Source organism: Sinocyclocheilus rhinocerous, unplaced genomic scaffold, assembly GCF_001515625.1.
Source record: "Sinocyclocheilus rhinocerous isolate Xijiao unplaced genomic scaffold, SAMN03320098_v1.1 scaffold1275, whole genome shotgun sequence".
In the NCBI taxonomy this organism is placed as follows: domain Eukaryota; kingdom Metazoa; phylum Chordata; class Actinopteri; order Cypriniformes; family Cyprinidae; genus Sinocyclocheilus; species Sinocyclocheilus rhinocerous.
Window position 1 is genome coordinate 1,104,532 of NW_015628268.1, and position 18,265 is coordinate 1,122,796.

General features: G+C 36.4%; 1 protein-coding gene across 2 annotated transcripts in view; it reads left to right on the plus strand.

Moving 5' to 3' along the window:
• The window catches only part of LOC107737237 (protein FAM126B-like), a 19,479-nt gene extending 4,081 nt beyond the window's left edge, over positions 1-15,398 (plus strand). Inside the window, exons 2-13 of one of the 2 annotated variants that reach the window (XM_016548705.1) lie at positions 3,766-3,848; positions 5,809-5,865; positions 6,097-6,201; positions 7,171-7,350; positions 7,441-7,521; positions 8,897-9,012; positions 9,395-9,490; positions 9,731-9,847; positions 11,368-11,455; positions 12,232-12,382; positions 12,925-13,059; positions 14,759-15,398. In XM_016548705.1, the coding sequence (XP_016404191.1) occupies positions 5,815-5,865; positions 6,097-6,201; positions 7,171-7,350; positions 7,441-7,521; positions 8,897-9,012; positions 9,395-9,490; positions 9,731-9,847; positions 11,368-11,455; positions 12,232-12,382; positions 12,925-13,059; positions 14,759-15,345 (1,707 nt within the window). In that variant the 5' untranslated portion in view covers positions 3,766-3,848; positions 5,809-5,814 and the 3' untranslated portion in view covers positions 15,346-15,398. Of the gene's footprint in view, positions 1-3,765; positions 3,849-5,807; positions 5,866-6,096; positions 6,202-7,170; positions 7,351-7,440; positions 7,522-8,896; positions 9,013-9,394; positions 9,491-9,730; positions 9,848-11,367; positions 11,456-12,231; positions 12,383-12,924; positions 13,060-14,758 lie in introns of both variants that reach the window. The other variant, XM_016548706.1, reaches the window with a different exon arrangement.
• The last annotated feature ends 2,867 nt before the right edge of the window (positions 15,399-18,265 follow it).

Genomic DNA, 18,265 nt, shown 5'->3' on the forward strand with positions numbered 1-18,265 from the left:
AATTGTTTCATTTGAAAGTAGACATTTCACTCTCTATAGATATATTTTTCATGTCTGTAAGGCAAGTATACACGGAGTTTCACGCTCAAGTTCACAGAGGCCGAGATGGCAGAATGCGCATCTTGTTTGCTTTCATTATTTTACAAAAGTGCAATGTTTTGTTGTTATAGTGAGTGCACACAAATAAACGTAGAGGCTTTACAGATTTGAAAGATGTATTACTCTTATGTGTATGACAAAAATGACGGAGTATTTTAAGAGCAAGTGACTGCACCGGCGCCTCCATCTGTCATGCATTGAGCGCTACTGTTCAGCTTTCACACTCCGCATAGACTGAATAGCGCACATTTTGCTAGGTTAACATTAGATTGAGCGGCCATGTAAAGTTGCTACTACTTACATATTTCAGATGATAAGCCATATTTGAGGTCAATGAATGATAGGCGAGCGTTTGGATGTACTGTATTACCACAAAATCCAGACATACGAGGAATTTGTTTTCGTGACAGAAGCTTCCACAGTGTAACAGAATGACAGTGACAGAACAAAAAACACAGATAATAAAAAATAGAACAAGTAAATAAGGAATAAAAATATATAAATTGACAGTTGTATGTGCAGGTATATTACAATATACAGTTTTGTATGTACAGGTACTGTATATTATGTGCAAATTTGAGGTGTAGACTGAGTATGTGTGTTAGATAAATAAGTGTATGAGTGAATAAATAGTGTGTGTTCCACAGTTATTGTCAATTGTTCATGAGATGGATGGCCTGAGGGAAGAAACTGTTCCTGTGTCTGGTCGTTCTGGTGCTCAGTGCTCTGTAGCGTCGACCGGATGGCAACAGTTCAAAGAGGGAGTGTGCTGGATGTGAGGGGTTTTGCTCACCTGCCCTTTTGCTCACTCTGGATGAGTACAGTTCTTGGAGAGAAGGGAGGGTTGTACCAATGATTCGCTCAGCAGTCCGGACTACCCTCTGTAGTCTTCTGAGGTCAGATTTGGTAGCTGAGCTGAACCAGACAGTTATTGAAGTGCAGAGGATGGATTCAATGATGGCGGAGTAGAACTGTTTCAGCAGCTCCTGTGGCAGGTTGAACTTCCTCAGCTGGCGAAGGAAGTACAACCTCTGCTGGGCCTTTTTCACAATGGAGTCTATGTGAGTGTCCCACTTCAGGTCCTGAGAGATTGTGGTGCCCAGGAACCTGAATGACTCCACTGCAGTCACAGTGCTGTCCTTGATGGTGAGTAGAGGGAGAGCAGGGGGGTTCCTCCTGAAGTCCACTATCATCTGCACAGTTTTGAGCGTGTTGAGCTCCAGGTTGTTGAGACTGCACCAGACAGCCAGCCAGCTCAGAATTAACGATCTGTCCGTCACGGACTGCGTGACCTCACCACTTCCTGTGGATTTTTTTTTTGCGACTAAGCAACTAATAAAATTTTGGTCGACCAAGCCTCTTCTCGTCGACTATTAGGGGGCAGCCCTAGATTTTAGATTAATTTTTCCTTTACTGTCCAGCCCAGCTCCTGCATATTTAATAAATAAATAAAACAAACAAACACAATATTTGTCTATAAGTTTTGTTTGTTTGTTGTTAAGACTTTTGATTTAATATATACAGTATGTTTAAAATTACACTGCATGTATGCTGTAAGTGGTCACCGTTTATTTTAGGAGGAACCAGACTCACAAAATTACAGTTACTAGCCTAAATGTACACTTTGTTCAGCAAGGACACATTAATCACAGTAAAGACATTTATAATGTTACAAAATATTTTTGATTTAAGACTGGACTGGAGAATGGCTGCTGAAAATTCAGCTTTGTCATCACAGGAATAAATAAAATAAAGCAGCTATTTTAAATGGTAATAATGTTACATTATTACTGTTGTACTGTATTTAATGTTGTTGTTTTTTATTATTAACTAAATGCAGCCTTTGTGAGCATGAGAGACTTCTTTCAAAAGCTTTAAAAATTCTTACTCACCCCAATTTTTTGTGCATATGTAAAAATATGTAGATATATATAGTTACATAACATGTGCAGTACTGGTCATATTCTTAATGAATAAATAATGAAATTATTTAATGTTAGGAAAACAAGTATTAAATTGTAAAGAGTAAAGCTTGTGTTTAAAAATATTAGCTATCTTCCGGATAGTCTGTAAAAGTGAGTATAGCAAATTTATGTATTAAAAGTTAATGTGCAATTAATATGAAATCATAAAAACTGTGGTAATTGTATAATACATTTTGTGTGTCTTGTTAACGATTTGTTTCAAAAAGTGTATAAACAGCATGGGGGGAAATAATCAAAATTGCTTATTTTAACAAAACTAAACAAATTGTGGATCTGTCTTGAAATAAATACATTCATAATCTTCATAAGGATAAAAAAAATCTCAGCTAATACTGTAAACTATGTAGGGAGCCCTATTACTTGCACATTACTATAATATTAAAGGTTACAATTAACAACAGCAGTTTTTAAATTAAATTCTAAGGCTAATTATAAAATTAAGTTTCTACTCCAATTCATTGTTAAAATATAATAATTTACACAGTGGCTGTTGTAACTTGTTTTCATGACAGATTTATTAAATAATTAAGACATAACTACAGGTTAAGTAATATATGAATATATAGGCTAATATATATTTAGCAAAATGCTCATTCATTTCATTTCTCTAGCAAATTAACGAGCTGTGGATGCTGATTGACTTGGTAAATGACTATGTGACATTGTTTACAAGCAACTGTTTTATTATTGTCTTTCCGTGGTTGAAACACTGAGCTGTTGCATGAGACGTGAGATGTTCATTCGTGGTTATTTTGTGTTATAACTAGTAGTAAAGAGGAAGGGATGATCGCTTTCACTAGCGCTCTGCACTGCTGTTTGAACTGAGGCACATATACAGTGATCTGTCAGAGTATCAAAACGGCAATTATTCTTTGAATTTCCTGATAAACTGGACAGAATTTGAAAGATGGTACTGCTTCTTATTGAATAAAAACACAAAGCGTATTGCAATTATTGGATGTGAGGCACACTTTATATGTGTGTATATGCAGTTTGAAAGTTTTAGGTGAAGTAAAGCATGTTACACCAGAGGACATTGCCGTCACTGCTTAAAAATTCATGTCAACTACCCAAATTTAGGGAAAAACAATATACTGTAAAACACAAGAAATTTACTAAGGTTAGACTAAAAAAAATACTGAAATACATGACCAAATCCACCAGCTAGTTGCATATGTTTGTTTATGAGCTAACTCTCAGATGTGTTCTTTAAGACATGACCTATGTATGTAAATAGAAATAAAAAACAGTCTATAACACTAGCTGTAAGTGCAGTTAGCGCTGCTTCCTCTAGGCCATCTTGGGTCATGTCTCGACAGCACAAGTAGGATTTGGGATGTTGCCAGATTTTGTTTAGTGTGTAAACTAGCATCTGTTCTGTTCACCTCAGATTCACTCCCAAACCCCCAGTACAGCGCTGCTGTCTAATCAGAGCACAGCACTCTCCCCCCTCACCAACACACTGCCATTTTAAGAGCTGTACACAAACATGCATAAACACAGACTCTGTTAGGACTGAATGGGGCAACACCTGTGTGTGTTTGCAATATTAAATGCTCAGTTTGGAACATGAGCCAAGAGTCACCGTAGTAACCGTGATGCATATGTGTCAGGCAGGTGTGTGAGGTGAGCTTCAATGGAGTTTTTTTGAGTGGGATGTGTGTCGTCTTTTTATCTGCAGGCTGTTTGACCAGAGATCAAGAGACATGGAGAATCTGTGCCTCATCTCTCCTTATCTACACTTCTGAGCTGGGTTTGAGTCAGGTGAGCCAAAATAAACACTAAAAACGGTTTAAGGGTGTACTGTAAATAAAATTACTTGCCAATTTGCACATTTTAAACAATACAAAATCTAAATCATACAGTAACACAACTGAAAGAATAAGAATTTTGTGACTTGTAGTGAAATCTTATATTTCCAGGGATTCTTTGGAGAAGCTCAACCTTGCTGAAATAACACACTTAAACCAGATGGTTTTCTGGTCTTTGATGGTTTATGCTGATCTATATGCTTATTCCAAATAAATGCTGTTCTTTTGAACATTCTATTCATCAAAAAACTGTATCATGGTTCCCACAAAAAATAGTATGCAGCGCAACTCTTATCATTGATAATAATTAGAAATTACATTACAGCCATTATTCCAGTCTTCAGTGTCACATGATCCTTCAGAAATCATTCTAATAAATAATTTCTTTTTATTATCAATGTTGAAAACAATTGTGCTGCATAATATTTTTTGTGAAAACCATGATAGTTTTTTTTCAGGATTTTTGATGAATAGAAAATTCAAAAGAACAGCATTTATTTGCAATAGAAATATTTTGTAAGATAAACTGTCACTTTTGATCAATTATTGCATTATTGCCAAATAAAATAATTAATTTCTTTAACATGCCCCTATTATGCCATTTTTAAGCTTCCTAATATTGTTTTGGGAGTCTCCTACAATAGGCTTACATGCATGCAAGGTCAAAAAACCCTTTTGTTTTCTCAATGCCCCTATTATGCCATTTTTAAGCTTCCTAATATTGTTTTGGGAGTTTACATGCATGCAAGTTCAAAAAATGCTTCAGTTTTCTCAAAATCTGCATTTAATATCACCTCATTTTCCAAAGATTCTCAAACGATTCATTCAAAACAGTTATTAGATTCAGTCTCTCTAAACCCCTCCTTTCCGTGAGCCTACTCTGCTCTGATTGGTCAGATGGCCCAGTCTGTTGTGATTGGTCTACCGCGTACAGTGCATGTCGGAAACGATACGCCCATTGCCATAGTTCTATATTTTGAACGCTTTTTAGAAAATATAAACATCTATTATTCATCATACTTGCAGGTTGTGATTCAGTGGAGCCAGCTGGTCCAAATAAACAGTTCTCTGAGCCATCTTTCAAGAGCAAACGTTTTGTGAATCCCGCATTGAACTCCCCGAGATTAGAGAAGCAGTCGTCAGTAAAATGACGGGAACACAAAAAAACTGGGTTGTACACTTTTTAGAAAATATAAACATCTATTATTCATCATACTTACAGGTTGTGATTCAGTGGAGCCAGCTGGTCCAAATAAACAGTTCTGAGCCATCTGTCAAGAGCAAGCATTTTGTGAATCCCACGTTGAACTCCCCGAGATTAGAGAAGCAGTCGTCAGTAAAATGACGGGAACACAAAAAAACTGGGTTGTACCACTGATTCTTTGCAGCCTCATCTTTAGGAAGTGAAAATAAAACAAATGTACTCTCACAGCATAGGACACAGGGTCTTCTCAACATGATGTTAACCACATGAACAAACTACAGTGTTTGAGGGCGGGACAAGTTGTTTGCGTCTGACCAAGGTAGAACATAGGCGGGCATTATGCAAATGTGTTAGCCATCACAGAAGTGGGATTCGAATTACTGACGACTCAATTAGGCTGTTCAGAGTCGATTCTTTCTTTTGGGATACTTAAGTAAATAACTAAATAACTTTATTAAAGAGAAAATGACATGAAAACTAGTCATAAAACTGTTTTGCATCACTTAATGGAATAATGCAAAATATATTCTCATGGTCAATGAGAAAATATATTTTTCTGGCAAATTTTCTCAATTCAGTGACATTGTGGCAAAAAAGTTAATTTTGGTCCATGATTTTGGTGCAAGGGTGGTAATAATCTTCATTTAATACATTTCTTGTGTACATATTTTCTTACTCCCTTCACCTTTTCCATATTTTCTCTCTCAGGAGGACCATGCTCTGCTCAGAGCGTGGCGTGGTGGAGGAATGGCTCTCAGAGTTCAAGGTGAGAGGTTTGACATCCTTGCTGGATTTAATATGACGTTTTTTTATATAGCTCACTCAAATTAAGTCCTCCCTTCCCAAGTGATCTGAGCGCAATGTCCCATTAACCACATTTGGTTTCATAATCTCAGAACATAATGGAGGAATATTTTCAGCCTCCAAGTTAATTCAGTTCCAGGCCGATTCAGGTTGAGGCTGCTTAGTCATGCCAACCACCGTTTCTCCTCCTTAGACGTTACCTGACGATCAAATCCGCAGCTATTCTGGCAGCCTCCGTCTGAAGAAAGCTCTGGTACCTGCTCTCTACGCTGTTATTCAGGAGCAGCCCAGCAGTGAGGTATGATGAAGGGTTTTGAAATGCTCCAGGCCAGATTCATGTTTAATCTAAGAATGTTATGGATATTTTCTTGTCAAAAGGGTCTTTTGTTGGGTAACACACGTGTTGGTATGCACATTCAGAGGTGATTTGAAGTTGCATTATGTGAGTTAGGACTTGATTTGATTTATTTGGATTATTCAGTGTTATCATTAACTAAAACTAAAACTGTTAAAAATCGTTTTCATTAATTGAAATAAAGCTGAAATTAAATAAACTACAAATATTAGATGGAAAAAACGTTTTAAAAAGCAAGAAAAATTGGAAATGTTGCATTGGAATTTGGAAACTAACTGGAATAAAATAAGTTGAAGTACTAAAATGAATAAAACTGAAATAAAAAATAAATTAAGCTAAATAGAAATGTAAAAAATTTAAATAACAAAAGCATTTAACAAAATGACTACAACTGAATCTGAAATTAAAATAAAAATGGAAAATGTTAAAGTGCAAGCAAATTCAAAATATTAATAAATACTGTAATAGTATATACATAATACTAAAATAATACTGATATTATTATTGGTTAATATATTCCATGCCTGCATGATCTTAGTTATGTCAGCATTTTCAAGTTGTTTAAATTGTATTAGTTTAATTAAAAAAATAAATAAATTATGAAAAAAAAAAATCCCTTAAAAAGACCAATTTAACAGCAAGATTTGCAAGGAAATACATTTGATTTTGATTGATTCAGTTTTAATTTCATATTTAAGATTATTTCTTATTTCATATCATATTGTAATTTACAGTTTAATTTTCAGAGTTTGTCTTAAATATGCTGCTTCCTTATGCTGGTGTTTTTTTTTTTTTTTAATATCATTATTATTATTAGTTCATGTGGTAAAGGAGCTTTCCTCTCAGTCCTTGTGTCCCATTCTGTCTCTTTTACTTTATATCATTGTCTTCTTTGTCTCTCTTCCTCTCTAGCTGCTGGCTCCGGTGTGTCATCAGTTGTTTGAGTTGTACCGGAGATCAGAGGAGGGTTTGTGTCGGTTTACTCTGCAGTTCCTGCCTGAACTCATCTTGGTGTACTTACGTCATTCAGCCAGCAGAGAGCGCTACCGCAATGGCTGTGTGGAAGCCCTGCTACTGGGGATCTATAACCTGGTGAGAGATTGGTGATTGTGCATTACCTCCAATTTCCTGAAATTCAATATCTAAACTTTACATACGCTATATGTATATGTTGTGTTACAGGAAATTGTGGACAGTAAAGGAAATGGAAAGCTGCTGTCATTCACCATACCGTCTCTCTCCAAGCCTTCAATATACCATGAGGTAAGAGGTGAAGTAAAATACAAACACTTTTTAATCTGACCTTTATTGGGTGTCTGAGATACAGGAGGTATCACTGTCAGATCAGTGAAGATGATATCTCCTGTTATTACGCACACAAAACCCAGATCTGGTTTCATTTCACATGGTCCTGGAAACTAAAGAGTAATGCGCCAACCTACAAAAAGGTAGAAAACCTAGATTTTTACAAAACTTGTTAGGGTTTCTTTGATGGTTCTGGGAGCTGCAAAACCTGAGTTGTATTAGGTTAAAACTGTTGTTATGGTTAGGTCAAAGTGACCCAAAGTGGATTCAGAACAATGAACAAAAAAAAAATTCTAAAAAAAAAAACATCTGTAAAAAAATATTTTTTAAACAAAGGAAGTGTAGAAAAGCACTTATTTCATGTGCTTTCCTGAAGCTCAAATAGTAGAGCATGGCGCTAGCAACGGCAAGTTCATTGGTTCAGTTTTCAGCTAACTGAACATGCATAAACTTATAAAAATGTATGCCTTCAATACAGTGTAAGTTTTTTCTGATAAAAAAAGCATCTGCCAAATGCATAAATGTAAATACTCTCAGAGGGTAGTTGAGAAACTGACATTTTATTTATTTTTTTGGTCTGTGCAGCTGCCTGTAAGCGGAAAATATGCAGGTCAAATTGACCTGAATCATCATAATCAAAATAGAAATTTTGCACGCACTTTGCATGCGTGTTTATGAGAAAAAGTCACAGAAATTCAAGAAAAACATCACAGGTTAACTTGTATTTCCAACTACTCAAAAATCTAAATGGGTCAGCTTGACCCGAAACATAATATAAGAGCTAATCTTAGCTGGTTTAAGATTGTCTCCCAGCCTTGATCATCTAAAAAGTACCCACAACCACTCTAAGACTAGACAGTAGACCAGGAAAAGAAATCAGAAAGAAAGAGCTTTATTGCCAAGTGTGTTTACACACACAAGGAATTTGTCTTGGTGTCAGGAGCTTCCAGTACATACATAGTCCAGACATACATATAATTTAAGGTAATAAAGCATTAATTATAATGAGAATAGACAATAAATTAAAGTAATAATAATAACAATATAGTAATAAAATATAGAGAAAAAGAAAATATCAGTAGACAGGTTAAAGATAATTTAAGAAGATTTTTTTTCCCAGCAGGATAAACTCCATCTGACACTTGTTTACATGCTTTGCAAATAAAAATAAGGCCCATTCCTCAAATAATCAAATTTAAAATGGTTTCTGTTGAATTTAATAAGGCTGTAAAAGCAGTGAGGTTATTTTACTGACATGAATATTCAATAACATTTATTTTTGAACATTACATGAATGAATAACAAAAGCTGAATGCTTTTACGTTTAACGCAGCCATCCAGCCTGGGCTCCATGGCGTTAACTGAGGGAGCCCTGAACCAGCACGACCTCATCCGTGTGGTGTACAGCGGTCTGCTATCTCAGAGAGAGACATTTACCTCACAGAACAGGTGAGGTTTTTTTCTTTTTTTGTACTCATTCCTTCTTGTGGAGGAAGTAGGTTTGATGTGTGGAATATTTCTGGGCATTTGATTAATCGCACTATCACCCGCTGGACCGTTTTATTGCCGTGACTCAGCGGTTACTTTTTCCTGCAGGTCGAAATGGGTTGTAATGATTTCTCAGCATTTTTATTTCATTAAACCGCTGCTGGAGCTTCGTGACAGCGAAATCTGTGCAGATGTAGTGTGATTTGTTATTACCCGTTCCAGCGGCTAGATACACAGCGGCAGTCGCTGACTCATAATGTTCTGCTGTCTGATGTGTCGTTGTAAAATTATGCAGATGTCCGAGGGGGGTTATGTAACAGCAGCATGTGTGTGTCTCCTGCAGGTTTGAGGTGCTGTCTTTTCTAATGCTCTGCTACAACTCAGCCGTGGTCTTTATGCCTGCGTCCTCCCACCAATCGGTTTGCAGAATGAGCACACGGTAAGGGGGGTGCATGAGTTGTCTTTTCCACTAACGATCCGGGAACTTCTCAGCCTGTCTCGCTCTCTCACTCTGAAATTTCTTGCTGGTACAGGCAGAGATGGAATGATTAAATGGATTAAAAGGAATATTGATTTAGAGACAGAGAGCAAAGGATTTCTGTGGTGGGTCACAGCATTAGCATAAAGACTTAATAAACATGTCATTAAAGTTTCTTTCGGAATTTCTCTCGTTATGCAGGCTGTGTGTGAGCGGTTACCCGCGGCAGCAGCAAAAGTTGTGGAAGGAGCCGTGTAACCGGGTGCGATTGGAGCCAGAGTTTATGGTGCAGATGCTGACTGCTGTTTACCACGCCATGTAAGTTGAATAACTGACATCAAATAACTGCTTTTTTTGTTCCATGACACTATTTATCTCTAATAATAGGGGAATTGTTGAATAATTATTGCTGAATGCTAAAGATGAACCCCTAAATAATAACATTTAGAGTGTAATTCGAGGAGAGGTACTATTACTTTTCCTAACATTTCTTACTCTTACTAAAGCAAAAACATAAATAGCTTTGATTGTTTCTTAGAAATATGACATCTCCACAAGTTTGTGAAAAACATGATTTTTGTCAGAAAAATCAATAGTTTTGATATGGCATGCACAACTGTTTAAAAGCTTGGGGTCAGTAAGATTTTTTTTTATATATAAATTATTCAGCAAGGATGCATTATATTGATCATAATTGACAATAAAGACATTTATAATGTTACAAAAGATTTCTATTTCAAGTAAATTATGTTCTTTTAAAGGGGTCATATGATGCGATTTCAAGTTTTCCTTTCTCTATGGAGTGTTACAAGCTGTTTGTGAATAGATAAGATCCCTAAAGTTGCAAAGACTAAAGTTTCAAACCCAAAGAAATATTCTTTATAAAAGTTAAGACTCGTCCACGCCCTCCTAAAACGGCTCGTTCTAACACGTCCCCACATGTCTACATCATGACATGGGAAGATTTGCGTAACATCGCCCAAATGTATACGCAAAGAAAGAAGGTGTAACTTTGATTCTCGCTGTAGTATTGTTGCTGCCGCCATGTCGTGGAGACGCTGTGTGTTTCGTTGTGAAAGCAAAACTACTTTGTTTGGTCTCCCAAAAGAGGACACAACTAGAAAACAGTGGTTAAGTTGTATTTACCAAGCAATAATAAAAGGACACATTTAATTTATAATTTGCCTTAAATCTCATTTTGTAAAAAAAATAAATAATAATAATCGTGAATCGAATCGAATCGTGAAATCAAAATCGTGAATCGAGTCGAATCGTGAGTTGAGTGAATCATTACATCCCTAATGGTTTTATGTTTACGCGGCGCGATGCAACACAGCACGTAAAACGACAGTATGTCATTATAATCAGTAATTATGTCCCCACTGGATGCAACAAATGCCTCGTTTGTAATGGGTTTTATTGGTTTTGTCTCGTCGCGCCGGGACACGGCATCGCAGTATGGTAAGGGCGTAACATTTCCGTCACACGCTTGAAGAATTGAGGAATACCATCACTGGAATACATTACTTTTTAAAATATGTTCAAATAGAAAACACATGTAATGACATTTCACAATATTACTGTATTTTTGATTGAGAAAATAGAACTTTGGTGAGCATAAGAGACTTATTTTAAAAACATCAAAAAACAAAAAAGTCTTATCGACCCCAAACTTTTAAATGGTAGTGTATATCTGAGAGCATTCAAAGCTATTTTCTTTTTACATTAGTAAGAGAAGGAAATGTAGTATATATTTAATTCCTGTTTCTTTTCAATTAACGGTTTGAGTGGTGTGCTAATGATCTCATCTGTATGATGATACTCTCTCCCATCAACAGTTATAATGGGCAGTGGGAATTGGGGAGGGAAGCTTTGGATGACATCCTCTACCGAGCACAGCTAGACCTCCATGCACAGCCAATACTGGTAAAAGTCATTTGTTACGGTACACTTGGGGAAAATACAGTGGGTTCCGAAAGCCTGAGACACTGAAAATATATATATTGTTTTAATTTAAATATACAAAAATCAGTGTTTTTGAACCATTTAAAGCAAAGAAATACTACGACATAAAATGAAGAAGAAATATGAAAGATTCTGCTCTATTTCTTGATCAGCAATCAAATTAGTTAAATATCAGTTTCAAATCAAGCAAGCCAAAACAGAACATGTGAACTACTTTGTACAGACGGTCAGATGTTTTTGTTTTTGCTAAAAAATGCAAAATGGAAGCATTTTTACTAGCGGTCTCAAATTTTTGGACTCAAATGAACTGTAGTAGTAAAGTTGGAGTTATGTTTTTTTTGCTGTGTTCATAAGTCCAACTTCACTCGTACACTAGTACGTACAGTATTATTACATGCGTTTTCTATTTTAATATATTTTAAAACGTAATTTATTTCTGTGATGGCAAAGCTGAATTTTCTGCAGTCATTCTAAACTTGATATTTACTTATTTCATTGCTGATCAAGAAATAGTGCAGAATCTTTCATGTTTCTTCTTCGTTTTATGTTGTAGTATTTCTTTGCTTTAAATGGTTCAAAAACATTGCTTTTTGAACGTTTAAATTAAAACAAACAAACAAACAAAAAGATGAACATGTTCTCCGTGTTTCATGAAGTCTTTCAAGAACAACATTTAAATTACAATTCTTCACAGAAATGTGATATTTCACTGCATTTCATTGACCTCTGATCCTCAGGTGGCAAATGCAATTAGTCGCTCACTTCCGTCCCGTCCTCCAGAGGGCTCGCATAACCTTTTGGAGGTGGAAGTAACACCTGCCGGGAGATGTGTCTCACAGGCAGCTGTCACTACCGCCTCCATTCGCCGCCTCCGCTGGAAACAAGAGGGTATGCAAAATATGCACGCACACACACACAAACACACACACACACAGTTAGACCAAATCCTTGGTAACACTTTAGTTTAAGGACAAATTCTCTCTATTAACTAGTTGCTTATTAGCTTGCATATTGGCTGTTTATTAGTACTAAAAAAGCATATATTAATAGATTATTCTGCATGACCATATTTTAGATCCCTTAATCCTACACCACAGATATAATCTTAACAACTACCCTACTAACTATTAATAATCCGCAAATTAGCAGTTTATTGAGGCAAAATTCAGTTACTAGTTACTACTGAGAATTGGTCCCAAACTAAAGTGTGACCAAAACATCTTCATTTTATATCCATTGTTTTATTTTGGTAGTTTTTTTTGCTTGTTTATTTCCTTCATGATCATTAAAACCATAATGAGAACATTAACATCCTCATCAGTCCCTCCATTGCATCCATTCAAGCATCAGGAAAAGGAGGCCATTTTTGTGTGTGTGAAATTTTCCCTCTGTCAGCATCATGTTCAGTACACTCACTGTCTTCACCTCAGATTGTTTTGATTTCTCAACCACGGCCGAATTCTACGCCTCCATCACCCCCAGCCGAAACACCCCACCGGAGAGACCAGACACTCCTGTGGCACGCGGGCGGATAAAGTGCACCATTCACCTAACCTTGCAAGGGGGTAGGCAGGGCTCAGGAACATCTCACCATTAGACAGTCCATGCACAAGCCCTGCCCTTCTTGGTCATAAAAAGTGTTCATTGGCCTACAGATTAAACTGACCCCATTGCATGGAAAACTCCTTCTGTCTGTTACTAGTGTCTCCACATACCTTAGTGTTGTATTATGAGCATTTGTGTTTAACCCTTTTATTTGTGTTCAGTTTTGTTTTACAGTGCTTGCAAGGCAAGATAGACTGATGTTCCTCTTCTTTTTCCTTCTTTACAAATTTCTGCAGTTCTTTTAGCTCAAACCATTTAATGTACAAATTTGTTCAAATATTAATATTTGCATACTGAATTGTGATTGGTCTTGTTTTGGTGTCTTCAAGTCATGTTGGAATGATTGTACAGTATTTGCAAATTGAGTGCACATGAATACCACCATCATGTCATAATTACCAGTTACTAACAGTAAATAACAGATTAAAGCTTGATTATTGTTTTCGATTATAATAATTGGATCAAATTGTATTTTGTGTAATATTAATGAGAAATAGTGATAAAGATTGACATAAAATACTACTCGATGAATATGTGCATCAATAACACACCTAACATGCATTTTTTGCTTTTCGTTGTGTTGCATTATTGCTAGAAAGCTTCCTGTCTTTGTTGGGAAGTGAAAAAGAGAGGGAAAATTATATTTGTCCAGCACATCCATTTTTTTCCAACCAAATTTGCAATTTCCAAATAGAAGCGGGAACTTCTGAGGTGGGCTTGAACGCAGCATTTCTTACATCTACAGTACTGTGCAAAAGTATGTGGTCTGTAAGATTTTTTTTTAAATGTTTTTGAAAAGTCTCTCGTGTTCACCAATTATGAATTTATTTGATCAAAAATACAGAAAAAGGCAGTAATATTGTGAAATATATTTTACAGTTTAAAAAAGAAAAAGTATTATTATAAAAATTAAATATAATACATTTAAAAAGAAAAACTTTTCTATTTGAAAATATTTTAAAATAAAATTTATTCCTGTAATGCGAAGCTGGATTTTCAACAGCCATTACTTCGGTCTTCAGTGTCACATGATCCTTCAGAAATCAATCTAATATGCTGATTTACTCAAGAAACATTTCTTATTATCATTGTTGAAAACTGTTGTACTGCTTAATGTTTTTTGTGGAAACCATGATAGTTTTTTATAAGATTCTTTAATGAATAGAATGTTCAAAATAACAGCATTTATTTGAAAAGTCTTTACTGTGATCAACTTAATCAATTTAACGCATGCTTACTGAATAAATGTATTTTAAAAAATACAACTTTTAAACTGTAGTGTATTTACAATCTTGGATCATCTCATTGGGGTTCACTAACAAAATTTCCCCCCTGAGCTTGAGTTTCTCTGACGTTCACATGTGTATGAATAAAAGTGAACGGAGTGAATGAAGTCTAGTGTAACCGCAGCTTTACACTTCAAAGACGGTGTCATGTTGTTTTCTATCAGCTGTGCAGGAGAATCAACACAAGAGTGTCAAAGCAGCTGTGATGCAGCATTTCACTGAGACACATCCAAAAGCCTGAGCTTACTTCTAAGCTCACCTAACACTATTCTTTTGCTGCCTTGCAAGCGCTGGTATTTCCTCTAGGACATGCAAATTTAGTTAATCCAGCTTTCTGTTTTCTCTGCCTCATTTTTCCCTCGCTGTGTTTCAGATGCTGACGGCATGAGCTGTGGAGAGGACTCTTTTGACCCAGATGAAGGGTTTTCCTCTGGGGCTTCCAGCAGCAGCCAGCCCAGCAGTGTGAAACGTGACTGGGTCATAACGGGCATTCGACCTTCCCGAGATCCGGGAGCCAGAAAGAGGGAAAGCACATCGGCCGACACCAGAGCCGCCCTCCGAAGCCTTCACCAACGGCACCAGTCCCCTCCCCCGGCCATCAGCCTCCGTACCACAGGAAGCAGCCCCAGTCCCAGTGCTCCCAGATGCTTTCTGGATCCGCATTACATCCCTCCCTTCGCTGGTGTGCCGCCTAAAACCAGCAGCACGTCTTCTAGCAAGTCTCTTGACTGTACCGGCCTAAACGGCTCATCGGGACCTACAGATAGCCTATCGCTGGGAAGCCTCAGTGCAGACAGGGCACACTATCTGTCAGCCATCAGCTTACAAGAGGAACGTCTAGGGCGAACGATGCAGAGCCAGGATCTCCTCTCCCCCGGGAGTCCGTTCTCCTCTGGAAGCCCATTGTCCAAACAGTCTCGATCACCCAGTTTTAATATGCAGATTATATCACAGGTCTAGAATGATTTTGCTGGGCTGTGTGTGTGCATGAGAATAGGAAAGCTTATTTCTGCCGTGGAATAATAAAATAAAAAAAGGTAATTGCAACTTTTTTATCTCACAATTCAATGACTCACAATTCAGAGTTTTTTTTTTCTGAGTTTTTTCTGTATATAAACTCATATATAAGAGATATAAACTCACAATTCTGAGGGAAAAAATTCAGAATTGCAAGATGTTAACTTTATTATTTTTGTTTCATGATAGAAACAAAAAAAAAACTGAATTGCAAGATATAAACTCAGGATTTTGAAAAAACAAAAGAATTGTTAGATATAAAGAAGGTAAGTCAAAATTGTGAGATAAACTCTTGCAACTGCAAGAAAAAGGTTTCAATTGTGAGTTGCAATTAACTTTTTTTTGTTTTTAAATAAAATTGCAATTCTAAGAAAGTCTCAATTATCTTTATTTTTTTATTACATGGAAGAAAAAAAATGGCAAGACGTATACTCAGAATTATGAGAAAAAGTCCGAATTGTGAGATATTTGAGATAAAAAGATGCAATTACTTTTTTTTTTTTAATTTTTAATTTGTGGCAGAAACCAACTTCCATATGAGTAAGTGAAAGCAAGAGAGAGAGAAGCAGAAATGTTAACATGCATGCGTACGAGCATGTCGTTTTACAGTGTGAGTGTGTTCGAATGACAGTGCGCTCATACACTTTTATTTGATCACTACATTATGCACTTGGGTTCGGTGTGGAGGAAAAACTTGTTTTGCACAATGGACACATTCAAGTGCACATGATTTGGACGGTTTTAAATGTGCCATACAAACATACAATAACAACATGGTGTTACTTAAGAGGAACATACATTACCGTAACAAAGCAATGAACTTCAAAAACTGACAATCACGGTCAATGCATCGAGAAAGGCCTGATAGTGCATGATCCAAAGAGTTTTATCTAGCCCAGCTGTATTGTAGGTCGTCCTGAAGAAATCCTCTTCCATGTCTTCATTTCGGTTTGTGCTGATTGAACCCGCTTACTGTTGCCTGTGCTCTTCACCCTCTTTAGAAAATAAATTGTGTGGACTGCCTCAATGAAACGCTATGTTGTGAAAAAAATAAAAAATAAAAAAACAGTATATGTTGTACTTTGGAATAAGTGTATATTTTAAATTGTGTATATTTGTGTAAATGATTATTGTACTATAGAAAGAGTATATGCTAACAGAATCTATATTGCTTGTACAGAGATAGGAAGCTATCTGCTGAATGGTGAATAAATGTGCTGTTCATGGGAGTGCTGTCTTGTTGTTGTTTTTGTTTTTTTTCATTAGGTATCTTGACCTAAAGTATATTTTATTTGGGGATCAATGCAATAGACTGCATGTTACATTTATTATCATATGGTGGACATACAGTTGAGATCAGAATTATAAGCCCCCTTGATAAATATGAGCAAAGAAGGCTGTGAAACTGTCTGCATTGTTTATCCTTTTGATCTTTCATTCAAAAATTCACAAAAATCTAACCTTTCATTGAAGAAAAACAACTGAAAGTGGAGGGAAAATCTCACTATGAAATAAATGTATTTCTCCAATACATGTTGGCTGCAATTATAAGCACCCCTAGAAATGAATGAATAAAATATCTGAAGTATATTCCCTTTTTTCCCCTTTTTTTTTTTAGCACACCAGGGTGGAACTGTCCAGCCATGACTTCCTGTTTCTCGAGTAAAATGTGAGGTAATACAAAGATCAAATTTGACTTAATCATCAATCACAATGAGTAAAAACAAAGAATTTAGTTCTGATGTGCAGCAAAAGATTGTTGAGCTTCACAAAATAGAAAGTGGCTTTAAGAAATAGCTAAAGCGTTAAAAATTCCCATTTCCACCATCAGAGCAATAATCAAAGATGTTTCAATCAACTGAAGATGTTACGAATCTGCCTGATATAGATGAGTGTCTATATCAGTGTCTTTGAGTGCCAAAGACTCTCCAAGGATTACAGCTGGAGAATTGCAGAAATTAGCTGAGAGACTTTGGGTCAGAAAGCCTCAAAAAATAAGCCTCTCTTTCAAAATGAACTCCAGCATATTTAGTTGCCAGACACTACTGAAAGTTCAAATGGGACCGGGTTCCCTGGTCAGATGAAACTAAAAAAAAAGAGCTTTTTGGCACTCATGAGATAGGTTTAAAGGGATACACAGGGAGAAAAAAGTATACCCCATGCCCATGGTTAAATATACTGTTGGACTTTTAATGTTGTGGATATGTTTCTGCCGGAGGTCCTGGACATCTTGTTCAGACATATGGCATCATCAAATACCAACAAATCAAAACCTGACTGCCTCTACTAGAAATCCTATGGTTGGATCAGGACAATGATCCAAAACAAACATCAAAATCTACCCAATGATGGGTCAATGAAGATATATATGTAAACATATAGAGTGTATAATAATAATATTGGCACCCATGGGAAATATGATCAAAGGTGGCTGTGAAAATAAATCTGCATCATTTATTCTTTTGGTCTTTCATTCAAAAAATTCACAAAATTCTAACCTATCATTGAAGTAAAACAATGGAGAATCTCATTATGAAATAAATGTTTTTCTCTAGTTCACGTTGGCCACAATTATTGGCACCCAATTACTGCAATGTCCTTTTTCCAAGATAACAGTTCTGAGTTTTCTCCTTTAATGCCTGATGAGTTTGGGGAATACCTGACTAGAGATCAGAAAACATTCCTTCATACAGAGTCTCTCCAGATCCTCCATGTTGGTGCTTCTTCTCTTCAGTTCACCCCACATTTTCTATAGGGTTCAGGTCAGGGAACTGGGACGGCCATGGCAGAAGCTTAATTTTGTGCTCAGTGACACATTTTTGTGTTGATTTTGATGTTTGTTTTGGATCATTGTCCTGATGGA